General features: G+C 40.8%; 1 protein-coding gene across 2 annotated transcripts in view; it reads right to left on the bottom strand.

Annotated features, from left to right (window-relative positions):
- LOC112553260 (sodium-dependent noradrenaline transporter-like) overlaps nt 1-26,706 on the bottom strand; it is a 44,196-nt gene that overhangs the window by 11,066 nt on the left and 6,424 nt on the right. The window contains exons 1-6 of one of the 2 annotated variants that reach the window (XM_025220362.1): nt 20,735-20,935; nt 19,508-19,973; nt 18,642-18,800; nt 11,795-11,926; nt 7,102-7,342; nt 423-561 (exon numbers count right to left, since the gene is read on the bottom strand). In XM_025220362.1, the coding sequence (XP_025076147.1) occupies nt 423-561; nt 7,102-7,342; nt 11,795-11,926; nt 18,642-18,800; nt 19,508-19,841 (1,005 nt within the window). In that variant the 5' untranslated portion in view covers nt 19,842-19,973; nt 20,735-20,935. Of the gene's footprint in view, nt 1-422; nt 562-7,101; nt 7,343-11,794; nt 11,927-18,641; nt 18,801-19,507; nt 19,974-20,734; nt 20,936-26,706 lie in introns of those variants that run through there. The other variant, XM_025220360.1, reaches the window with a different exon arrangement.

Raw genomic sequence — 26,706 nt, forward strand, 5'->3', positions numbered from 1 at the left:
CATTTGCCCTCTTTTTTCTAGGAGCATTCATCTATTACTGGTGAAAAGTTTTCAGTGAAATCTTTGTCTCTGTTTTTTTAAACAGAAGCAAACACAACAGATGGTCTGATGTGGACGAAAATCTTAGGTCACCTTTATTCTTCAGTTATTGTCGCTTTCTTACTTTATGTCTCTCCTCTTACCTCCAATCATTTCATGTCCTATTTGTTGTGTGACAGATAGGATAGATAAAACGACAAATTATTTTCTTTTTGTTCACAGACTCTCTTGTCCTCTTGTAGTCTTCACTCTTTTTACAGGAGAGAGAAGGAGCTCAGGTTTGTCCTGTTCACAAACATTCATTCGTACGTGTTCGTTTTCTTACAAGCATACGTATAAATATATAGCAGTCAGAGATGTAGACAAACTTTCCACAAACATACCTTGCCTGTAGTTTTGACTCCTTTCCACAGACAGAAGTACAGGAGACAGAAGGTGAGCAGTGTACACAGCACCAGCTGCCAGCGGAACTCACCAAGGTCTTCCAGCCCCGCGCTCTGGTGCACTCCCAGCACGCCTCTCCTGCAACACCAAACACCTGCAGCTCAGCACTCTGGGAAATCCTAACACTCCTGAACAACCAACAACGAGACAAACACCTGCAGCTCAGCACTCTGGGAAATCCTAACACTTCTGAACAACCAACAACGAGACAAACCACCTGCAGCTCGGCACTCTGTGAACCTCCAGCTCACCTCTCACGCTAAACGCCGAGACACAGACAGGACATCTACAAGGAGAACTCTGTGAACTTCCGGCACACTTCTGCTAAAAGCTGGCCAAAAATTGATTGCATGCGTCATAAAAATATCTACACGTCATTTTTTATTGTTATTACGTCTTGTTAAAAAAATTACGTCATGTATAACAGTCTTTTTCCCATCTAAGACTAGCCCGAGAAAAATATTTAGGCTTAAATTTGCTGTAAACAACCGGCTTCATCAGTTTTTTTTTTCATTAAAAAATGCGCGCTGATTTTCGAGAAAAATTCTCACTGATTTTCCTTTCAGAATGACCCTACATTTTAACTGCTGACGTCATTAAGGTATGCAGCAGAAAATGACATTTTGACCCTTTAAAGTCAAGGTGAGAACCTCGATGTGGAAAGGCTTAGACCGAGAGAACAGGCCAAAGTTTTTCAGTCTTACTTCGGGAATTATTATCTTATAATTAATTAAATCCAGTTAATTTAAAATAATTTTGGGTTAAGGCCTGTAAGCAGTCCATGCAGACTTGATGAACAGAGCGATGCATGCAGACTCCAGGCTTACTTTGCTCACCTGTCAAATTTTTGGGCAGAATTTTCATGATAGGCGAAAAAGCACACCGGAAAGCAGAGATATCGTAAATATAACTTATCGTGAAAATATTTTATGGAATGTAGCTATTGGCTTAAATAACGGTAAAAGCTTATCTTATAAAAAATAAGAGTTGCCATTGGATGGAAGAGAAACATATGACCAGATTAGTTTTTAACAGAAAACGAAAAGGATGAGCAGCGAACATCATCTTCACTTTCGGCGAAGATACATTTTGGGCAAAAACATTTTTCTCGTTGATTTCTAAAAATTGTTTTTTAGGATTCTATTGTGATTCTAGAATGAAACATGTATTCAGTTACAAAAATAGCAAAAATAATCTTTAGTAAGCTTAATATAGAAATCGGAAACTTTGATAAAAGGGGAGCTAAAGGGAAAGGTTTTAACTTTGGATTTATTCACTCATTGGTCCATTCCAAGGGGACATAAATAATACAACATAAAATTATATATACAAAAATAGTTGTGACCTAAGTAAATGTACACACAAGTATACACATAACAATATCTGTACACTCTTTACGTCAAACCTACAAAGGTACACGTAGGACTAAAAAAAAAACAAGCAGATACTGTGTCAAACGGATGACTAATAATTCAAATAATGAAATTCACAAGCTTTATAAACTCAACTGATTACATTAGCTGATATATATTTATTATGAATCGAAAACAATGACAAGCAAAATGCTGAAGAATGCTAAACATTTCAAGATATATACTTATCTCTCCAGTTACTGTACTTAGCAGAAAAATATAAAATGCAATTAAAATATTAACACCCAGACAAAAAGTTAATGGTACAGCATTGACCTTTAACCTGTTCACGAGGGCTGGCAGTAAACTAATATTGCTTAAGACATGATCTCTCAAGCTGAAAGTGAATTAGTGCACATAAAGAGAAAAATGACTTAAGTTTTCAGCAAAGAAATGAGGGATCTGTGTATATGAATATACATCTGCGTTAGCTGTTATGACCCCATCCTTGTCTTGGTGCCAATTGTCAATGAGATTGTACCTGAACACTCACAAAAACAAGCTAACATCTTCATTACCCTGATTTTCCCAAACATACCCAGAAGCCAGACGGGTACAATAAATATAACGACGTCTGAAGCACAAGTCCTTCATCATAATCTTTGCCTGATGTTTGCCAAGTTCCATAATATTCTTCGCTAGTGTGTAAACAAATGAAGGGAAGGCATAACTGTGCATTATACGTCCTTCTTAAACACTTTGACATGTTTACTCTTACTCCCTTTATATATTAAGGACCTCCCACAACTTATCCAATCGAATAATTTCTCCCCCCACTCCCCAAAAAAACAACACACAAACAACAAAACTCAGTGAACACTAAAGAAAGCTTTTCTAACGCGACACAATAGTTATTGTAAACCATAGTAGACAGCATGACTATGTGATATACTGTAGTATGTTTTAAGACTACTCTTATAGTAGAGAGTTAAGTGGCAGAGTTCGTGAATTCTGCTAAAAGTGTACTTTGTCAAAAATCACAGGAGAGTTTTAGCAAAAAAAAAAAAATAGACTAAAAATAATAGAAAAAATTGTAGAACTTCTCAGTTAATCTGTGTGCACCAGTTGTCTGCTTACTTGCTTGTGGAGTTTGTAAAACCTCTGTTAGAAATCTTAGCATCCAGCGAGTCATGAAATCCTTAAAGTATATCGTTAATACCAAAATTATTTTTTATTTTATTTTTCCACAGAGATCAGATGTTACAGACAGTTTACCGAGAGAAGGGAGAGAGAGAGAGAGAGAGAAAGGAATAAAGAGGTTTAACCTAATTTTTTCTCTCATGCTTGCTTCCCTTTGAGTTCTCCATGTCATCCCTTACGGCTGGGCATGACGGGAAGAGCAGATTCCGACTGGAGTTTTAACAAGCAGCCAGCACCTTCCTCCCTAGGGACGTAGATAACCTCCATCCTTCATCACGGAGAAAGTTCTGCCTTTACGGTCTGGATAATTTGCTAGAATCTGGTGTTTCCAACGCTGGCAAGATGATAAGACCCAACAGTGAAATCTGGTCGCATCGTGGTAGGTAGTCCGGGAATGTCTTTCCCCACTCCATATTTATTTGTGATTAAACCGATTCCCTTTTTATCGAACTCTTAGCGGGAAGAGGCTCCACATCGAGGCTCTCAGAGACAGAGCTCAGAGACGGACGACGACTCGCAATCTCGAGAACACCATGTCATGCTCGTGAGAACACGGACGACCTCGAGCTCACGTGCATGCTCAGATGAGATTGTTAGTACATGTGGACTCTGGAAGTGCTGGACCCAATTATTGCAGACTCTTCTTGTAGTCGCACAATTTACACCAAGATTGTGTCAATAGAACTGAAGACCTTCAATTCAAACCGTTTGAAAAAGTCCTTTACTTCGTTGACGAGAGTTAAATTCAGAAATTAAACAATTGAACAGAAGCACGAAAAAGAGTAATCATCGAAGATTAAAAAGTGTAATAATTGAAGATATAAGTGAGAAAGTATAATAACTTTTTGTGTTGTAATGATTAGCCATGGATTGATGATGCCTGGAACTTGTACTTGGTCTTCTGCTGCTGAGCAGTTCGTGAGTGAGACAAATGTAAGATGAAGAAAAATAAAAATAAAATGGAATGAGAGATTTGTTCCGCGCGGCAGACAAAACACTTGCAGCCTCTTCTTGACCGAAACCAGACACGAACACCAACCACATACACTGGTTGTAGGGGCAAATTATCGAGAGTTTAGGGAACGCAGTTACCTCTGCAATTGCAGGTTCTACAAACAAGGCTCTGAGATTTCAGGGGCCGTGATTACGAGCGATGCCTCCCTACCCCAGAGTTAGTTTTACCTCCGCAATACCTGCAGCTACATGTTCCTTGCAGCCATAGCTGAGGAGCACACGGAGAAGGGCGACCTCTAGATCATCAGCAAACCTCATCAGTCTACATCTGCTTCCAATGACAGGACTACAACACACTGCCGGTCCCTAGCTAACCTTGGATTAAGGTTCTTTAGCTACAGAGTTACGGCCCCTTATGGTTGTCATTCAATGAAGTGAGATCAGAACAGAATTCTTGGAATATTTTTAATCCTCTGTGTTAGTGCGGTTTGTTTTATAGAGCAGAAGGTGGCTGATTCGAGACCCATCCGAGAAGCTCTTTGGTTTGTCGGTGCAAATAACAGGAGACTAAAGGTGTCTTTCCTTTCACAATGTTTCGCTTGAACGCATGAAACAAGGCTTACTTTACCTTCCTTCACTAAACGGTTTCACATTTTGTATCTAAATTTTTACCAATATAATACTTCAACTATAGTATTGTAATCTTCCGAGGTGGATTTTTAACAAATGGAAATATTGGTATTTAGTGAAATCTTCAATTCAAGCTACTTTCATTATTCTTAGTCTTAACAAAAATGTCATTTTGTTCGCAAAATAATGTGTTAAACTCATAAACTTAGCAGCACCTAAAATTTATTAAATTAACTTTGTTTATAACGATTCTTACTTTGCTATTTTTGTGTAAAAAGTGTGGAGGGGACCAAAAGAACAGAGAAATCTCTGAGGCAGCTGCTAAAGAATGATCATACAGCTGCTTAGAGATGATGAGAGCTGCTAAGGGATGATGAGACAGCTTCTGAGAGATGATGAGACAGCTGTTGAGAAATGATGAAACAGCTGCCAAAGGATGATGAGACAGCTGCCAAGAGATGATGGGACAGCTACTGGGAGATAGGTTTAGAGACAGATACCACGGGTGTCTTCAAGGCCTTCAGTCAATGAGTTATAAAGACAGTTATGATTCGCTTGATCACCGGCAATCGTTTGAAGAAAAGCATATCCTTCCTGCTTTTAGTGGACCCAGAAAATTAGACGTGGCGGACTGAGGAGTTCTCCCACTCAGGGTTGTCTTTTAAAATTGTGGGCTCAGCCATCGCTGACGATTTAGTGCTTTCTGTCGCCATGATTGAAGAAATAATGATTTTATTGTAAGAGCGTTGTTGTGTTAGGAATTCCTTCCCAAAGCAAGGACAAAAACATTTAATGGATCTGAAGATATTTTTATTCTGAACACGAACATATTGACTCGGACGTTCGCATACATTTCACAAACATTTAATTTGTGCAAAAATATTTAAAAAAAATAATACCTAGTCTGGGACAACCACAATTAAAGATTGTTCCATGCTGCAAAGAAGCAAACAGAAAACCAGCAAAAAAAAAAAAAAAAAAAAAAGAAAAAAAACCCCCAACTAATCAGCCAAGCACACACTCACTTACACAAGCACATACGCTCGCGCAAACGCACGGATATACAACCCCGGAACGAACATATCTCAAGCACATTAACGCATCAAAAGCATACACCAACAGAAGAATGGATAACAGGAGGGTGGAGACATACTACTGACTCCAATTCCCCACCAGCACCACCTCCACCACCACCACCCCCAGAAACACCACCACCACCACCACCATCACCACCACCACCACCATCACCACCAGCACCGCCACCACCATCACCAGCACCACTACCACCACCACCACCACCACCACCACTAACCATTAGGCTTTAGCTAACTAACATTGCTCTAATACCAACAATTTAAGTGGAGCACTTAACATCAATTCTTTTTAAGAGAAACGATTTCGCACAAGCCATTGGCGCAGATGAATCCGAGGCTCTGACCGGGGCGCAGTAAGCCTATGGCAACACAGCGTTGCCAGAAATTAAAAAGCAAAGCTCGCCATGCGCAGACGCCGTAAGTGGTTAAGACGCAGCACTTTAAGACTGTCCTTTGAAGAACGACTCGCCATCTTAGAAAGACATAAACTGCAAAGCCGCTTTCCAGTTCGTCTTAAGAAAAAGGCTTTTCCTGAAGCTAATCGGAAATGAAAAGAAGGATGAAAGAAAAAAACAACCCCAGAGAGTAGAGAGATGAAGGAAGGATGTGGGGTAAGATGATGTACAATGGGAGACAACTTAAGAACCGGTAAATCTTTCCGATTGAAAGTTAAAGCAAATTATGAAAGCGAAACAATCTGTTGTCAAGTCTCACACCTTGAAGCATCCTGTCGTTGGGAAGACACCTCTTGCATGTCAATAAGGTCATTAATCAAAGAGAGAAACTGGCAAGCCGCAAATAACTAGCAGGGAACCTGGGTGGAACATGTCCAGACTCCAGGCTGGAAAGCTTAATCCTTTACCAGACGAGTAACAGGTGCGGTACGAAATCGTCTTGGATGAATAATAGGTACGTTTCGAGTGGATGGAAGGAAGGAAAAAGCTTTGCCGGGAGAAATTTATGGGCGCTGATAAGGAGGAGGCCGGGTAGCTTTCAGGAATCTGCGATTTTGTTGGGAAGTTAAGCCTACAATCGAGCCAATGGGTAAAACATTCCTTCGTCTAGACAAAAAAATCTCGTTTTCTATTCTCTTGCCGCTTTGAATCAGCTTCTTAAGATCACGGTTTGGACCTGGTAACTTTCGTAACCGAGGACATACATTTGTTTTTCTCAAAGAAAAACACAGTTACCTGCTTTTAAAAATTAGAAATCTGATAGAATACTCGCGTGAAACAGAAATACAAATATGTAGCTTACATGAACATCTACAACCATCTTGCAAGCTTAACAAATTTGACGACGAAACTGGACACACCCAGAGACCCTCACTGAGCCACATGACTCATGTATCAAGATGTCAGATGAACAAAAGACTGAGCTGTACTTACTCAAAGAACTCAAGGGTGGAGGTGACGGAGGTGTTCTTGCTGTACGTCCTGTTGGCGCCATTGGTGGCGTTGAAGGACCAGCTGGTCTCCCAGCAGCGGTCGCTGTTCCAGGAGCTGCCGCACGACGTCCACGGCAGAGCACTGGTGAAGGAAGAGAAGAGGTAGAAGAAACTCCAGCCGATGATGATGTTGTAGTAGAAAGCCACGATGTAGGCCATGAAACAGGAGGCCATGCCGATGCCTGCAACACACCAGCAACAGATCGTGCAACTGGGTGTACATCAGGGATGGTTTGTGTTCGTTGAACGCAGTCAATGCCTGACATCAACAGTTTGAAGGAATGAACGAAGGCGGAAAAAAGTACTGGACACAACTTACTTTTTATGAGGGTAATCTCACGTAATCTCACGTAATATCACCTAATATCACGTAATCTCACGTAATCTCACGTAATCTCACGTAATCTCACCAAACTATGCAACGCCTTGAAATATTTTGTCTGCCACATTGAGAAAGGCTTATTTCAAGGCAAAACAAACTGATCTTTCATCTGCCCATCTATCTTTGTTTGCCTTTGTAAACCAAAACCAAATCTTAGCTACGTGGTAACTTGCTGTCCTATACAATGGCTGTGAGGAACGTTGTGCAAATCCTCGACTAAATGGCTAGCTTAAAATAAGCCGCCTACATCCACAAAAAGAAACAAAAACAACAATAAAATTCCTTCCCAAAAAACAAAAAACAAGAACGAAAACAAAACACGGCACACAAATAATTTGGAGTGCCAGAACCAGTTCTCGTTGGCTGCTGCTGGTGGTGACGTGTTTAACCGTTTGTGTGTTTAGTAAGTGGATAGCGCGAGCGCATTGTGACTGGTGGAAAACTCGTGTCCCCCATTAATTCCACAAAGTAACTCCATCTGTTGAACAGGTCGCGAGGAAAGAGTATCTCGTTTTCTCGTACGTATACAAACGAACGTGCGTCCAAAAATAGGCGAGACAGAGAGAGAGAGACAGTGGCAGGGGGAGATGACAAACAGATAGGCAAGCAAGGAGAAAGAGACAGAGAGGGAGTGAACAAAGGTAACAAAAAAATAAAGATTGAGACAGACAGACAGACAGACAGACAGACAGACAGACAGACAGACAGACAGACAGACAGACAGACAGACAGACAGACAGACAGACAGGTGAATAAACAGAGAAGTATACAATACGGACACATGCCGTCTCAGTTAATTTCTGTCTACCTAAGTATAAGAAAGCGACCAATAAGCACGATATTTGTCAAATGAAAAAATAAATATGTCCAGTTAAAAGGTTATCTGCCAAATACAAACTGAATGGAGTCCCCGCAGTCCACTGTCCCCCAAGTCCCCCTTCTCTCAAAAAATAACCACGAATTAAAAAAGAAAGAAACGGATTTGAGCAGAATTGACTAGATTTGACTAGAAATGCCATCTGCAGCTCAACAAAAATGTAAAAAAAAAAACAGCAAAGATTTGTCCTCAGTCCCTCCATACTGGTGTGGACGTGTGTGCACGTGTGTTTTTCAGGCTCGTGCATGTACCAGTGCGTGTGGTGTCGGAGTGAGTAGTGCTTCACTGTCCGATCTAGTCTGAAAGCCATGCGGAGATAGAAGGTCAACACCAGCAAAGTTCACGACAGTTTCGAAAGCAGGTTTAAGAAGACAAAATTCTTTTTTCGTTTGCCGAAAGAAGCTTTTTGCTGCTTGATACTATCCTCATCCTCAGCTCTCTAACAGGTGCGAGAAGATTCCTCTGCGCATGCCTGGTGGCTAGTTTCCTGATCAGATAAGATTTATGACCCACGTATTGTGCTGTACTAAAGCTACCAAGGGATGCCACTTTGTGTGCAGGATAGCAAAATCTTTCTTGAAGACCTGGGAAGACAAGTAAGAGCTCCAGCCTATCCTTTCAGAGCAGAACATTACTCTCCTGTGAATAAAGGGAAAGGTTTGAGGATGGACCATCGGCTGGCCACCTCCCTGTCCAGAGAGTCGCAGTGAAAGTGAGTGGTCAGAAGGTTTTACAGGACACTAGGATCATGTAACCAGGATCCTAATCATGATAATCCTGAAGTAATGGCTCGTATAGGAAATAAGAATGTATATTGTAGTGGCAAGGACAAATTCGTTTGGTTTTTGGTCTGCGGCGCAGCTCAAGCTGGCTTGAACGGAAGTGACGTTGGATGTGATGTATGCGGTGTTGCCATGAAAGACCAATGGCAGGAGTGGTTTCGGCAAATCACAAGACAAATGGCAGCTGGTTTTGACATGAAGGATACGGCTCTATTCAGAAAACTAACTGAACGGGAGCAAGGGCTTTCTGGCGAGCTAAAGCACAGCGCTATCTTGACATTTGTCTTCATTTCTCATCCGCCCGACTACCTCTTACCTTATGGCGATATCTCTGTGGAGCTAAATTATTTTAAAAAGTATTGTTTTTACGGACAACCACTCATCTTTAAAACAACTTTTTTCACGAAACAGGCCAAATCTTCGACTACTAAATTATATATTGTGTTCCTAAAAATAAGCGAAAAGACATCATACGGGTAGAGAAGGAGATTTTAATGATGAAGATAAACATTTTTTTGTTCCCAGGTTTAAATGTATACCTTCATGCCTGCATCCTTTGACAAGTGTGCAAAGATACACACCTTCAGCCTTTCTGTCATTTATGTAGGTATATAACTTTTAACATATCGACACACACACACACCCACAAACACAGCACGCACATGCTCGTCAGGAAAAGCTGTCTATTTTTCTGAACAGGGTGGGCAGCAAGCGATTTTACAGAGTGAAAACAAAAATAGCCCAGAAAAAAGATTCAAGGAGCGTAATCTCCTTTCAGACTTTTTATTCTTTTTTTCCGGACGCCTAAACGACGGGTTTGAAACATACCAACTCCCGCGCCCTTTGCCCCCCAGAGCAAGAGGGATCGTACCCGTCCTCGTGCCAAGCCTGCGATAAGCAGATAAGAGGTCAAGGGTCGTGCAGATTTCTTGACGCTTTTGCGAGAGGAACTCAAACAGAGGAGTGATGGATTAGAAACATGTACTAACAATGGTGTTTGTATTACGATGCCGTCTGACAGGTTTGATAGCAGTCGGACATAAAGACAAGACCGTGGCATGAACTAATAAAGAAAGGTGTATAACGAGAGATAGTCCGACATCTTGTCTTGAAAAACGGGATCTGGGTGGCTAAATCTCAACGGATTTTTATGAGAGAGAGAGAGGGAGAAAGAGGGAGGGAGAAAGTGGGAGAGAGAAAGAGGGAGTTAATCGTTTCTGCCTGAGGTTGAGTTGAAAGCCAAGACAAGACAGTAGCCATGACCGCATGCTTGGTCCTAAGAGCCTTTAGGAATCCAAAGATGATCGTTTAATGACCCAGAATGAGATGAATCGTTTCTATTATGGTGTTGTTGTTTTCTTTTCGCAAGGTGTATCAATGATAGGACGACCTTTTGAACGAACAGGGAATGCTTAAAATGTTTCAAACTCAAAATTTTGCAGATTGTATACCTTCAAAAAAAAAAAAACACACACACACACACACACACACACACACATGCGCACATGAAAAGTAGACGATAATTTGTAGTTTGCAATAATGAGCATTGTTTTCCTGTAAACCTGAAGAGTTTGCTTCAACTGTGAGAATATCGCCGTTGTTGTTGTGTGAACTTAAGGGTCATCACTAGAGATTTTTTTTTTCATTTGCTGTGTGTTGTTTTGGAAATCATCGGTGGTTTCCACCATCAAAGGAAGAACTAATAAAGGGAAAAGCAAGCTTAAGAGAGAACAGAGAGCAACAGTGACAGCTTCACTCTGCTGTGTCTGAGTACATCTCACATTATCAGGATTAAGGCGATAGAGGCATCAAGGTGGGTACATCGTACCTACCTACAAGTTGTCACACCAGACACACACACACACATTCCAGCCCTCTGCGGGGAAGGAAGGAATAACTGGAGGTATAGCAGAGGTTAAATAACACAGCAATGCTCACAAACAATGGCGAACGTTCGAACTTTCTCTCTCTCACACACACACGCACACAGAATTCAAACTTTCTCTCTCTCTCACACACAGAGTTACTCTGGCACTTAACTAGGGGACACAGGAGCAGAAGAAAGACTAAAACTAGCCAGACAGAAACTCAAGTTAACTCAGACTCCTAAGTGGAGTATTTTAAGAGCACTTCATGTTGTGTGTTCTTGTATGTGTGTTTGTCTTCGCCGAGAGATTAAAGAATACTAGATACTAAAATTAACAAAGTTTTTTTCAAATTAATTTCGTGCTACCAAAAGAGGAGTTTGATTTAATTGTTGAGAGCACATTATTTTAAAATTGCAGAAGGTGATGCGACGATTCAGTTTTTCAGTTTTCTTTTTTGTGTGCGTTCGTCGATCTGAAATTAATGGTCCCGAAGCATATTTGTGACCTTTGACCCAGACGCACTGACCTCAAAGCACCTTTTGTTTACGTCTTATGAGCACGAACGCAGTCACCCCCTTGACCAAACCTGCAGAAGTACTTATTTTCTGGCACTTGTCAGGAACACGTAGGTTGGGACGCGAGAAAGGAAACGAAGGAAGTAAAATAAATAAAGACAGGGTAAAAATGGATAGAAGGTATTGGGAGAAGAGACGATCAGCAGATACCTTTAAACATGGGGGCCATTTTCCACACGGTGATGGGGCCCTGTCGGTGGAACTGTCCCAGACACAGCTCCATGAAGAAGACTGGCATGGCGCCAAAGATCAGGACGGAGAAGTAGGGCACAAGGAACGCTCCTGAAACACAATGGCGGCAGAAAACGTCATTTCCGGTTGCAAAAAAAGAGGGAAGAAAAGGGGAAGGAGGCAGAGGGAAAGCTGAAGAAGAGAGAGAGAGAAGAAGGGAAAATGATGTGCAACAAAAGGAAAATGAGACCAACCTGGAAAAAAAAATCCACCGAGAAATGAAAAAAAAAAAAAAAAAAATTAGATATTTCTTGATAGCGAATAAATTTATAGATCATGAGTAAATCAAAACAGGTTCGCATGCACACGCAGAATATATATATATAGGTATGAGACACGTGAGGGGTGTGGGTGGTGTGTGTGTGAGTGAGTGAGAGGGGGAAGGAGAGAAAGAAAAAGAAAGACAGGGCAGCACCTGCCAATAAAGCAATGTATGGCATGCAGCATTTATTTTATTGTCAGTTAAATAGTTGTCATGCCAGCCAGTGACATGGACGCTTAGCGCCGTCAGTCACGATTATATTATTCACATCACACGCCTCATCTAGATGAGAGATTTTTCTACTTTATTTTGGTTCGGTGTCTTTGTCAATACTCGAGACATTACAAGAACTGATATTTTTTTCTGAAAGAGCAATAGACAGAATTTCGTGCACAAGACGGAACATATAAATATATATAAAAAGTGTCGAAAGATCGTTGGTAAAAGCCTGCCACTCTACAAAGAAAAATAATCCTCTGCCCACCGTACATTATTCTAGCCAGCCAGCCAGATATGTAGGCAGATAGATAAAGACCATGGGTAAGGACCACCTGAACATATCGGTGCAGTAGCAAATCCGACTGCTAATATATTTGAGGGGATTTTTCTATAACCAAGACAATGAAATCCTAAAAACTCAACCAAAAAAAAAAAACCCAATTTATTATTGTCAGCATTATAGTAACAACACTGCTCGTTTCATCGGAAGATGAGTAATTTAGTAGTTTTGGCAATGAAAGAAGGGTGTTAGTGGACAGGTAAACACAGGTGCAGATGCAAGAAATAGAAAATGAATGAAAGAAAAGAAAGAGGAAAGGACAAGAGGAGATGCGGGTTAAGAAAAACTTAAATAATTTACAGAACAAAGATTTCCAGTATTAAAAATCAAAAATGTCAATAAATCAGGTACATCACTAGCTGACTTCATGTTTGTGTGACAAGATGGAAGCTTACGACAAACAAGTGACAGATAAAACAACAAAAACACTAATTTGTATTATAAATTTTGTTTCCAATTTTAATTTAAAAACTGTGATGTTTGTCGTCTTTAGATTCTCTCGAACCTTAGCAACAGAGCACAACTCTGCTTTATCGAGTGACTTCCCCTTGACCTAGCTGGAGTCACCGCCCCTTGGTCAGGAGCTGCTGGCCAAATCCCTGCCTCACAAGGGGAAGTTCATCTTGTGGCGGAAGCAGGCTACTCTCCGGACCGGAAGTGTAATGTGCTTTGTCGAGGCCGGACACTAAGTTATCCCGCGATGACCTCTGACTTTTCCTACACGCAATTAAGCCTGTCTTGGGGCATGGTCTGGTGGCGACCTTTACAGATGGACTCGGCAACAGTACCGATAGAAAACACGTGATTTGCCACTCGGTCTTGGGCACTAATCGCCTCTCAGGAATTATATATATAAGAAAGGTATAACAGCATCTATATTTTTCTTTTTGGCAAAAGAAGTCTTTTGTGTGTGCTTTCAGCGCCATGTATGCCATTGTAGACTGACAACTACGATAGTAACAAACACTACAATATAAAGGTTTCTAGCAAAACCGACTAAATAACAATAATAATAATAATGATGATGATGACGATGATGATGTGAATGAGAAGGGTATTGCTTAATGACTTGCGAATAAAGGCAATGGTGTGACTTTTATTTCGTGTCCCTCATCCAATATTATCACTCATTTGAAATGTGTTACGAATTTTTATTTTTTAATGTAGAGCTTCTGGAATTTCTGTCTAAATTTTTCTAGCTGAGAGTTGAAGTAACATGTCTTTGCTCCAGACCGCAAGTCAATGGATGGTTTGAGTGTTGAAAATAAATATAAAATAATCTTTTATACTCAGAATTGGCTCCTAGGGAGACTTTTACAGTTCATAAATCCCTTTAGGATAGCTGAAATGGTAAGATCCCACACATTCCTTGGGGCACGAGGTCGCAGCTTCCCCCCACAATGGCGTCTACAATGTTGATGAACAGTCCATCGAGCATCGAGTTATCTTTGCCGTGATCACGTGAGATGGTTTGGATGTCTCCAGTCTGGAAGACATTACAATCTGTTTTAGCCCCCAACTCATAAAAGGCTTCCAGTTTGACTGCAATCGTCGTCAGAGTGGAACGAAAGTTCATCTTCCGATGCGCACGCGGGTGCAAAGTTCACACAGGGTCACCACGTCCGTACGCGCACACTTAGGCGGAGGATGCGAAGAAAAATACGGAAGATTACACAGATAACGCAATTACGTCCGTACTCATGATGACTGGCGAGGAGAGGGGAGAGGAGAGGGGAGAGGAGAGGAGAGGGGAGAGGAGAGGGGAGAGGAGGGATGAAGGGGGACTTGGTGAGCAGCCAGCATCGCTCTCAAGACCGATTTGAAAGATCACATCTCGTCTGTATGATCGTGCATTATCTTACATCATTTAACGAAAGGTTTCCACAAGCATCATCGAAGTTTTTTTTAAAAGTCTGGCTTAGAAAAAGAGAAAAATGAGGGCAGCAAAGGCTGCAGACAGGTTTACTTTAGTCTGAAGGTGTGGAGTGATGAGCACGACAACATACGGGCAATTTACGGCAAGAGAGACACCAGTGCAGCAAGGGTGGCATGTGGGTTCTCTTCAAGAACTGGCTGAAGGGTGAGAAATATTTCAGAGGCACAGGAATTCCATCATCTATAAATCATCAATTAGTCTGTTCCAAGTCTTACTGCAAACTCGCCGTTAAAGAACGGTTGCTGAGCTTATTGACAACGACAAACTGATCGCAAGCTGTAAACGACTCAACTACTCGGTTGGTTGCTTTGACAAGAAAGTGTTTTTTTTAACATTAAGGGGCAATGGGTGAGAGATAAGAAGAAGGAGGAGGAAACTGAAGTACCTGACAGCAAAAGAAAGTGTCCGAAGACGAGATCTGAACCTAGGGCCTTTCGTTGTTGCAGTGGTGATTGCTATGACAGCTGCTTGTGACGGGTGGATAAATATAAACAGGATGAAAGTTACATTTAATGTATCAATTTTGTAAACCTATTTATTATAAAAAGAGTAAAATATTGTAACTTAACAAATCTTCATTAAAAAGAATAAAAAAGAAAAGAGAGGATGGAAGACGAAGATAAACAAGTAATGTACGACTGAATGATTCAGATGATGGTTTGAAAAATCTGACCATAATCACACCATGATCATGCCATCATCGAACCCTCATCAAACGCTGAAACAAGAGGCTGCTTGTTAAAGAAAGTACTGAGAGTGTCAGGAGAAGAGAGAAGCTTGCTTGCCAAGAAAAGCGATCGGTGCCGACGATTCTGACATTTAAGACGGACACGGAGAGAAGGAGGGAGGGCTCTTGCCGAGCTCACCCGAGTGTTGGGCTCTTCTGTAGGAGCAAGTCTTGGACTACCTGTCAATCTGTGTAGGATTGAAAAAAATTTAAATCCCGTTCAGGTGCCCTTTTCTTGACTTCTTGCCAGTCTGATTTCGTACATTCGAAGTGCTGGCAGTAAAGTCCCTCGGTGCATTTCTTTGAAAAGAAAGAAGCCTCCACATACGGACTAAAATGATCCCAAACTTGCGCATAGTCACCTGCGTGCATGATTATTCATATTTGAAGAATATCATTCTCGTACAGACAGAAATATATGCCAGCTGCAAAGACTAAAGACTTGTGGTTACAAAACTCACTATGTCTACCAACCTCTCACAAAACCACAAGAATATGTTAGAGTGGCCCGAGAACCTGATAACCGCTATTTTTTATTTTTTTATTATTTTATTCCTTTTCACGAAAAGAGACACACCCGTTTCTCTTGGCTCCAAGCATGTAGCGAGCACCACACTTCAACAGATCTTTCTTCACGATTACAACTCCCAGGCGGGCGTCAAAAATTCTCCTTGCTTTCGAACTTTAGCAGGGAGTCTGGAACCGAAATCTTGATGAAACATCTTCTGATGGCCGTGTGGTGTGTGTGAGGTTATTGACTGAGTGGGGCTTCATCAAACTTTACAAAAAAATAAATCTCGTGAAATATTGCAGACTTATTTGTCCTCCGAATATATAGAACGAATACAAATTTGAAGATGAAAAGCACTTTTACTTTAATTATTTTAAAGTTTAATTTGTTTAAATATCTCCTTGGCTTACCATTGCCAGTCCTTTATTTCTGTTGAGGTAGTTTATCCAGGCACTCCTGCGCCGTTTAAGCCACACGACCAGGGATAAATAATTCAAAGAGTTGAGCCTCGGGCCTATTATCTGACAGCAGATGAAGGTGTAAATGACTTAATTGTAAGTATGGGTCTGCCTTGCTAAGTGTGGTCTGAAAGCTCGCAAATAGAAGTTTTAGCATAAAATGTCTGAGATGAAGATCGGGGCAAAAGTTCGCAAGGTCTTCAGAGATGCTCCGTGTGAATTCGTGTGAACACATGCACCATCAGTATGCACGTGTGTGATGTGTGTGCAGGTGCTACCCATGCTAGATACCCACTGGCCGCCCACCCGAGGTTGAATGGTGTAGAGGGATTCGCGGCAGGGAGTTCTTTTAATGAGATGGAATCAGCTTCAAGTCCAGGTTACCGCGGAGAAAGTGGTGAGTGAATACAGTTTTATCGAGATTGTCTGACACAACCACCAGTGAACGAAAAAGAAAGAAGGAAAGGTACAAACACACACACATTACACTTAGAACCAGGATCATAGGGTACCCTGAGCTGGCTGGATGGATGGCTCAAAGAAACTCAACTGGTGTTTACGACCTTTGTATCTCACAACCCTGCTACAACCACCCTGCTAGCACCCTACGGAATGTTTGCATGTAGACCCAGGTGGTGGCTGCAGCAGGAGAGCAGCACAGCATCAGACACCTGCACCACACCTTGATGCAGCACCTCAACCAGCGCCATGTCATTAATTTTCAGTTGTTCTCACCACAGGTGTGAAGACGCGGTAATGAAGCGAAGTAATTCCTCTTCTGACAGATGAAAGCAGACGGTGTGTAAAGTGGTAGCAGGTTTTAAATACTTATAAACCGTGTTAAATGCACCCATGTCTCTTTTCCCCACCTTTCGTAGAAATAATAAATTCTTATCTTGAGCCATTTCAGATTTTGTTTGGAGGGAACAGATATTCCTTAGAAAATGAAGCTCGTCTTAGAAGAAGGGAGACCGCAACGGTTATGCAGAGCTAAACGATTCTTTCTTTCATATTAACAAAATCAAAAGGAAAATAAAGACTCAATTAAGGTAGGAAAATATAGTTTCTGACAATCAAGGCGGTTTTCACGACAGAGGGATGATGGTAGACGGCGAAACCTCAGAGACACCGCTGTGTTCGTACCTGACGTGGAATAGCTTACCTTTCTCCGATATGTGTAACAACCCTGGCTGTGATATTTTCAATAATAATAATTATAACAATGATGATGATGATGATGATGATGATGATGATGATGATGAAAAGTATGCGCAAAAATTAACTAGATGCACATATGCAATCCCTCACTAGTATACAACCGTCGACAACATATGTACTTATGCATTGCTCACAACAATTGAAGGATTACTTAACGAAAGAAATGAGTTTTCAGTTTGAATTTCAAACAACCCAGCACCAGCACAATTCTGTTTGGTGATCAAAGAGCTTCAGTAACTCAGAACAATAAAACGAAGTAACGGAGTCCAAAACAGTTTGCGGTTTGAGCGTTTAAGCAGTTTTTTCTGTAAGCGAGTAACTAAAGAAACCGACTGACTGGGAAGATCTCCAAAAATTTGTCTTCGTTTTGTATACCAATTTTCACAGCTTTTCACAGACATTTCAACACCCCAATGAAGCCCTCTGCTGAGATCGCTTGTGTTTCGCAAAAATAAACTAAACAACAATTAAAAGCCAATGATTAGATAATATACATTTCACAACATAAAATAAAAAATGTTGTGTACAGGGACAATTAAACGCAAACAACTTTGTGTCAGATTTCATGGTTATGGTGTTACTTACTTTTCCCTAGGTTGGTGTTTATTTTTGTTTCTTTCTTAATTAGTTCTTGAATTTAAATGACATGCTTTATTTCAGCATTTTAATTCACATGTAAAACCAGTTCCATCACATGTCATCACGACGATCATCGAGATTATTACTAAAAAAATTTAAAAAGAAAACAAACAAACAAATCTGTACCTGTCTCTCACTTCATAATAATGTGGAAATTGTTGCTTCTCAAAACTCACACCTCATCTCCATGTGTGTGTCTGTGTGCATGCTCGTGCGCGCGTGTTATTTTAGTTTACAGGAAGCAGCAAGCCATTTCTGTGTTCATGTCAAGGAAGCCATGCAGGACACAGTAAATGATTTTGCAGAGTAAACCGCAGGGTTCAGAACAAAGACAGCCTCGAGCCCATCATAATTTACAGGCTACACCAGAAAGATTTTTGTATTTCCGCTAACAAGACCTTGCTTCCCAACTAACCCCAGCCTCGTTCTCATGTGATGTGCATCCCCGGCTCTTACCTCCGCCGTTCTTGTAGCACAGGTAGGGGAACCTCCACACGTTGGCCAGGTCCACAGCGTAGCCAATGACAGACAACAGAAAATCCATTTTGCTGCTCCAGTTCTCTCGCTTTTCTAACTCATCGGTCTTCTGGAGTGGTGTCTTCTCGTCGTTAGCCTCTGAAAAATAAATAAACAGCGAAGGGAATCAAGAACAAACATTTATATTAATATATATATACCTAGTTTTTCATAAAATACATTTTTACAGGTGGTAAAATAGTTTTCCAGACACTATAAAATATATATCCTATTCATATTATTAATTGACTATAGAAACCGGGGACATTGTTAATGAAGACAATTTTTTTTGTCAGTAGTTTTTTTTCAAAAATATTATCCGTGTACAGTTATTAATCATTTATTTTTCGTGAGATAATCTATAGCTGTTTGTAGTTTGAGTTTTGATGTACTAGGAAGATATTCATTGCAGATTATTTGCTTTCTTTCGATGTTTAGTTTAATTATTTTGATTGATAGCGGATGGGTCTATTTTTTGGCTCTATCCGGGATAGTTTTGAATGTAACGGATAAAAGAGAAAAAAGAAAATAAGAATGTGTTTCAGGTAATATTTTCATCTGTGAATACTATTAGCTGTCTTTCACTCAAATTTTGTAAGTTTTTCAGGAAGAAAAAGCGAAGGGATTACAATAAACACGAAAATAATGGCGCAGATGGTCAATGCGATCCTATCGCTACACTTACAGGCACAGACACAGACGCATACACAAGCACACACATGCACGCTTTCTTTCTCTGTTATATAAACACACACACACACACTAAAGAAGAGATCATTTCACAGACTCTGCTCTACGACACTAACCTGAAACATCATTTTTCTCTTTCTCATCACCCCCGCCTCCTCCTCCACCTCCTCCATCTGGCAGGGAGCTGCTGGCATGTTTGGGAACTATCGGCAGCACGATGCCCACCTCCGCCACCCTGGCGCCCACGTCCTCCCGTTGTCGGAGGCCGCCGTGGTCCAGGCCGTGGAAGGTGTCCAGCTCGATGGCGCAGCTGTTGCCGTCCTTGGCCGACTCGGGCGACCTCTGGAGATAGTTGTTGGCCGTGCCGTTGTCCAGCGCACCTGTCCAGGTGTGATCTTGACCCCGTGAAGACAGGTACCGGTCGTAGTCTCGGTCCGGGGTCGTGCCCATGGTGGGCGGCTCTTCAAGTGTTCGGGAGGACACGGAGGTTAGAGATGGACAGGAGGCGCTGGGCCGGGTGATGCGATAGGACAGTACACTCTCGTCGTCTAGGCTCCCGATTGGCTCCTCTTCGGCAAAGCTCTTTGGAACAGAAGGAACAGGATATCAGAAGTGCTGCCTCATACTAGCAAAGCTAACCTTTCTGTTGCAAGTAGCAGGCTTTGTGATGTATTATGCAGCAAGTCATCAACCGACATTCTAGCGGATGTGCAGAAACTTGAAATGAAGCAAGAAAATACCGAGGTTCGAGCGCCGTAGGGGAGGAAGGATATACAACCCCAATAAAAAAGAAAAAAAAAACCCAGGATGCATTTATTTTCTATTTGTGTATGTGTGTGATTTTTTTTTCTTCACCTTCTTTTTTAACTTCATAAAATCTCCACGCAATCCACTACGGTAGTGAAGGCTTTGCCACAGGAATTTACTGTTTGTTTTTAAGATCAAAGAAACGGAAAGGATAGCAATAAAAAAAAATAATTAAAATATTTGTCAACCGTACCTATACAGGTACATTTATTTTAAAAAGTTATCGAACTTTCAAAAAATATAATGCAGTGAATCATATTTATCCGCGAAAATTATAAACAGAACTTTGTCATTGATATAGACATAAATATCCCGATGAGAGATATTTACTGGCATAAAAAGTGACAAAAAGTCTGGAAAGGTAAACACATTTTGTAAAACTGGAGAATAGACCTATCCATATCCTAAATAAATAAATAAAAGAAAGAAAGCAAGCAACAGTCAAAAACTGTTTTCATATTCCTTACTTTCTCTATTTGTCTTCATTACTTCTACCTCAGCAACAAGTAAGAAAGCAAGAAGACAAACATCTGTACCTTTGTGAAGGTGCGAAAGTGCGAAGGAGTCACATACACCTAAAGATTAACCACCTGCCAGTGCAGACCCTCACATGGCACCTCCAGGTGCCTCAGGCCTGCCCGCCTCTGTACCTCGCGCCATCGTCATCGCCACCATCAGCGCCTCTGGCCTCGTCATGGTTCGTACGAACAGAGGGCGCAGTGCCGGCCTGGATGAAACCGTCAAAGATGTTGACTCGCCAAATTGCAGGAGCAGAAAACGGTCTGCTCATCTGCCAGCGACATCTAAGTACCTTCGACAAGCTCGTGTCCCTAACTGAACGCTGCCCGCCGTCAGCGAGTTCAGGGGAACGAGTGTCTTGGAGGGAAGGTTGGGGCTGCGACTTTTCTCATCTGAAAAATGTCCTAGAACTGGTGTTCTTGTAGTGAAATTTCTCCTGGTGTGTTATGGATATGGAAGAATTAGGATTCTGGAGCTGAATAATTATTAGTATTGTTATTATTATTGTTATTATTATTTTTATGACAAAAGTAAGGAGTGGACATTAAAATACACGCTACGCGGAAGTTGAGAAACCATTCGGCGAGTGTGTTCGTGTCTTCTGTACATGATACCAGTTTTGTCACATCTTAGAGCATGAAATAAGTTTAATCAATTAATTATTTAAACTTTCAACACAAAAACTCTCAGAAAAAAAACTTACCGGGCTGAGCTAATTACTAATTACTACTTACTGAAAAGGTTGGTATCCTAAGAAATCCACAAGTTAGACACGACAGGATGTATGAGAAAAGTCAATGTTTTTGTGTTATTTTATTTATTTTATGAGGTAGACAGACTGATACAGGTAGAGCGATGATTATAACTGATTATTTTAAAAAGTTAATATAGCAAAAATGGAATGTTTGTTTACTTTAGAGTAGCCTGTGCCACAACAAAGAAGAAAAATGGAGAACTACAAGAGTATTAGGAATAAAATTAAAAGACTTCGATTTGAAAACAGGCTTCTGGACTACTCAATAAAGTAAAATTTCTGGTAAGGAGTGTACAAAGGTAAATCTCCTACATTACAAATATTTTATATCACATTCTCTAGCCTGTCTAGGGTCATTGTCGGTCCCACCTTCAGACTAATGTTTACCCTCGATGGCGTCTGCACGCACATCAACAGGAAACTCAGTAACCGGACAAAGTTGTTGACAAATAAAAATTATGTCACCACCCACAATTAACTACAAACCCAGCCTCCTCTGTGCCTGAGATGGTGAAGTCCTCAAGTTCAGCGCCGCCTTTCAGCGCCGACATCTTACAGGAGAGGCGTTAAGATCGGCAGCAATGGCGGCTGTTTGAAGACACTAATCGCAGACGGCTGTTCTCGGGGCAGCCAAGTGATTTGGAAGCAAGAAATCACCTTGGTGTATGCAGCTGAGCATAAAGATTATTGAAATGGACATCAGATCACAAATTGTGCAGCCATTGTGGTGGTAATTGCGGTTTCTACCCAAGTAAAACCCACAGAGTACTTACAGGTAATTGGTTATTCCCACAGAGTAGTATACAACACTGACACCAACACAGATGGAGGATGTTGGTAGGACTGGTGAGAGTAGAGATTCTAGATGGTAGGCAGTGCTTACGATACTATATAAATGTTTGGTCTTCATATAATTTGGTCGGGTATACAAAATGTGAACCTCCACAACAAATGAGTCTTAAGTCATAAATTTGAGATTAAAAATTATATTATATAAATGTACAGGTGTTGACATACAGCTAGATAGCCAGTGTTTGAAATGATTTTAAAATAATTTATCGTTGGTCAGCACATTAGCAACCTGCTTTGGTTATGACTTTTCCGCGATAGAAGCATTATTATTATTATTATTATTATTATTATTATTATTATTATTATTATTATTATTATTATTATTATTATTGCTTAAATCTGGCTTATTAGTAATAAGAAAAGAGCACGAAAATAAGAAAGAACGAATTAAGGAAAGAGGTAAAACGAGAGGAAAAAAAAAAGGAACATCAAACGAAAGAAAGGAAAAAGAATGAATCAAATAAGAAAGAAAAGACAAAATCCTTTAATATTTAAAAACCAATTGAAGTTACAGGTTATTAAGGAAGCAGGTGTCCCGCAGTCTGATCTGATATTTTAGTCGTTTGAAGACAGTTGATGGAGGCAGAACAGTTGAAGAATAAGTAAGTTCTTACATCTACTTCAGTAAGACGAGGTCATGGTCTGAGACTACTATTGTTGCTCCCTTGGACTACAATCGTATAAACTGATGTTTTTGCAGATGATAAAAATCCGCTGGCACCAATTTCCATGCTTTTGTTGGTGACCTCAGGACTACTGAAGAGCACGAGGCAACTGTGGGATGGTCTGAAAATGATTTCCTTGCCGTTTCTCCGGCCATTCTTTTCTTGCTGTCAGGATCTTTTCATAGAGAAGGGGCGAGGAAATTCGTCTCCTGGCATCGGATAAAAGGATGCAAGCAGCGTTAAACACAGTTCGTCCCAGGACCAGAGATTGCAGGGTGGCGGGTGAATGACAACTGATTTCGAGACCTGGGACCACCAACTTTTTTTGAAGGTAGCCTCGTGTGAGGTCGGAAGAAACGAGAAAAGACTTATGAGTAAGGTTGGGTGAGGTGACAGTTGGTTGATGATCAATGGATTGGGTAACAAGTGAGCTGCATGACAGGTGGGCTGGGTGTCAGTGACCTGGGCAACGATTGTAGGAAGGTGACTGTCATGAATCGTCGACAGTTGGGATCGTTGCTTTCGACCATATACATAGTTTGCTTGCGTCCCTTTGAGGACACTAGGGAGAGAGGAGAAAGATGTTTTAGTATGTGCCTCTTATGTTGATGAGACTGTATAGTTGTTTACAGATGATAATTTACGATCATTGTCTCGTTTTCAATCCTGCGTACTTCATAATGTTACAAAAATATCCGCATCATCATATAGAACCTTGCAAGCAAATTCATACATAACAAATCGGTACTGAATTTTCCCTAGAACAGCTCGTCTCTCTCTTCATGCCCGATTCGGAAAGAAAATGGAAATCGGTGGCGAGGACTAAACAAGTTAAAATGAAAGTCTCTACCGCGGCTCACAGTCGTTGACTCTAACGATCATCAGACCATGGTGAAGGTCTTCTGTCCAAAGATTCTCAGACAGATATGACAATGAAATGCAAATTATTTTCCGAAAACTCGTTCCCTTTCCGATGTATAGTGCTGGTGATTGAAAGAATGGTCCAGGCTACTTAGGACTGTGGTGTGTGTGTAGGGGGATGAGGGGAATGTGGGGGGATAGTGGCGTAAGGGGAATCATCTGTTCGCATGAGGACCGCTCCACCGGACCAGACACGTTTGCCACTGGGATCGAGCAGAGATTTTGGGCAAACAGATTAACTATTCCACTAGCCTTTCTTCTCTCGCCTGCCCTCCTCTCTAACTGCGGGGCTCGAGTCCCGAACATCAACATAAAAGCTGCCGAGGTCTCAACCATTCTCCCCCCGGCCACTCCACCTCTCAAACACACACCACTAGCTTAAGAGATCGCTTTTTAAAATCGCGCCGGCAGACATGCAAAGGCAGCAGTTTCCTCCCAAAATCGAGGCTTACACAAGCTTTCTTTCTTTTTTTCTTTCTTTCTTTATTCTTTCTTTCATTTTTTTCTTTTCTTTCTTTACTTCGTTATTAGGAAAAGAAGACTTTTGGCAAGAGCTAAAAATGATTTGGTTCTCAGTATATAGGCAAAAATATATTCTTTCGGCCCAGAAAATATTCTGCCATTTTAAAGCAAAAGCTCTAAAACTCTTCTGAACTGAAAGGGGCTGAAACTAGAGTTTCATCAGAAGTCCGATGTTTAGTTTATTTTTAAACCATATTTGATTTCCTGTCTATGAACCCGAACTCTCAATCTCTGTCATACAATCATTTATCCCCGAGAGAAAAAATTTCAAATTAATTTGCATCACAAAGACTACAAACTACACAAATGAAAAGTTTTCGTCTTTTTAATTATTGTCGCCATAAACGTAAGTGTTTCATCAAAAGATAATAGAATCTTTAAAGTCAAAACTGTGTTTATGCAAAACACTTTCTTCTCTTAAAATCCAGTATTTGATCGTCTCTGTCACTTTTTTGTTTCATCAGAAGAACACCAAAAAAGAAAAATAAAAGAAAGACTAAAGGAAAAAAAAATCTACGACTACAGATGAGTGACTACACATTTCCAAAGAGGCAGAAATTTCCCATTCCCTGAAATGGCTAACGGTGCTCAGAGACGTGTTTGCGAGAGGCCAGAGGGCCGCCCAGCGTACAACAATGTCCGGACTGTAATCGAAGGCTGAGACAGGCCATGGCATCCTGTCTTAATGTGTGCAGAGGGCGTGAGGCCGCATCACGGAATAGCCAGACAAATGCCGGCCTGCAGATTGCCTCCCGCCATCAACCCAAGTGTTTCGCCGATGGAATTCAAAAAGTCTACAAAGAGGTGCTGTGAGAAACGAAAAAGGGTTAAGGGAATACTGAAGGAATTCTGATTAAATGAAAATAATTTCGATTGAAGAATAATGTTTCATTTTTGAGATCAAATGTGAAGAAGGAAATTTGTTGAATTTCGATGATTTTAATTTGTTTACATTCTGACTAGGAAAATATTGCTTTTAGAAAACAGTGGTGTCACTTTGTATGTCCACGATTTAAGACCATGTTACCTTTTTTAGCCACCAGTGGGGATAGAAAGAAGACTACAGTCTGATTTGAGAGGTAAACCTGGAGTGGTATCCTGTAGAAAACATTGTCCATAAGTGCAAACAGTAATGAGTTTCAAGCTTTTGCTACTCAATACCTATTGAGTGTTTTTAAATTCCTGAACATTTACCCCCAAAAGCAAAACAAAGAAAAAAACAACAACAAAAAAACAAACAACAACATAAAAGCAAAAAAACACAACAACAACCAATAACAAAAACAAAAAACCCAAGTGGTTAGAGGAAGAACAAGCTCTAGAAAATGCGACTTTCAGGATAGACAAGTGTTGTTTCTTGTGGCTGGAGACGAACCAGAATTTTAACAGCGCTGTGTTCAACCCTATTTTCCAAAGTTTCACTCTTTTGATCTCAAGACCCGCAGATGGAAATGTTTGGCCGGGACATGCAGGGAACCAAAAGCAGGCAATTAGCTAACAACTAAACTTGTATACAAGCCAAAAGTCTAGTCGCTTACTGAGACCGTTTCTATGTAACAACATGGCGGTAAACTTGATGATTCTAAGAAAGAGTAAACTCGTGTTTAACACTTAAACACTAAGGGAAATCTCATCAACAGTCGCTACATGAAAAGCAGACATGGTTCTTCATTGTATTTGGATAAGTGTGCTCCGACAAGGGAAATGTAATCTACAAGAGTAAGTAATAAACCCATAATAATAAATAAGTAGATGTTGATCATGTGACCATCCGCCGTTATTATTTAGTTCACAGAAACACAATAATTTATAACAGAAAGCTGTATTAGTGTGATGTGTACAGTACAGGAACTGTGTACATGAATTCTACACGGTATTTACGTTTTCTGTTTAATTTCCAGTGATAGCATCAAAGTGAGAGACAGACACAATGACATAGAGATGAAAAGACAGAGACAGATACAGAGACAGAAAGACAGATGGAGGGATCCAGGGAGTCACACTAGAGCTGAGCTAAGTGAGGCATGAGAAACAAACAGTTTTTACGAGGCGATGTCTAAGGTGCAGCTGGGTGAGGTAGGTACATTGTATCCAGGTGACTAAAAAACAACAACCTCAGAAAATGTGCTGATTCGGGGCAAAAATCTTGTGAACACTGACAAACATTCCTCTCCTCCACTGTAGCGTGGCTTAATGTGAGTGAATGAGTCAGTAAATGAGTAAGTAAGTATGGACTATCAAGCTGAGCTGCTTGATGGGCTGAGGACTGTTTTCA

The sequence above is a fragment of the Pomacea canaliculata genome, linkage group LG12 (genome assembly GCF_003073045.1).
Source record: "Pomacea canaliculata isolate SZHN2017 linkage group LG12, ASM307304v1, whole genome shotgun sequence".
Classification (NCBI taxonomy): Eukaryota; Metazoa; Mollusca; class Gastropoda; order Architaenioglossa; family Ampullariidae; genus Pomacea; species Pomacea canaliculata.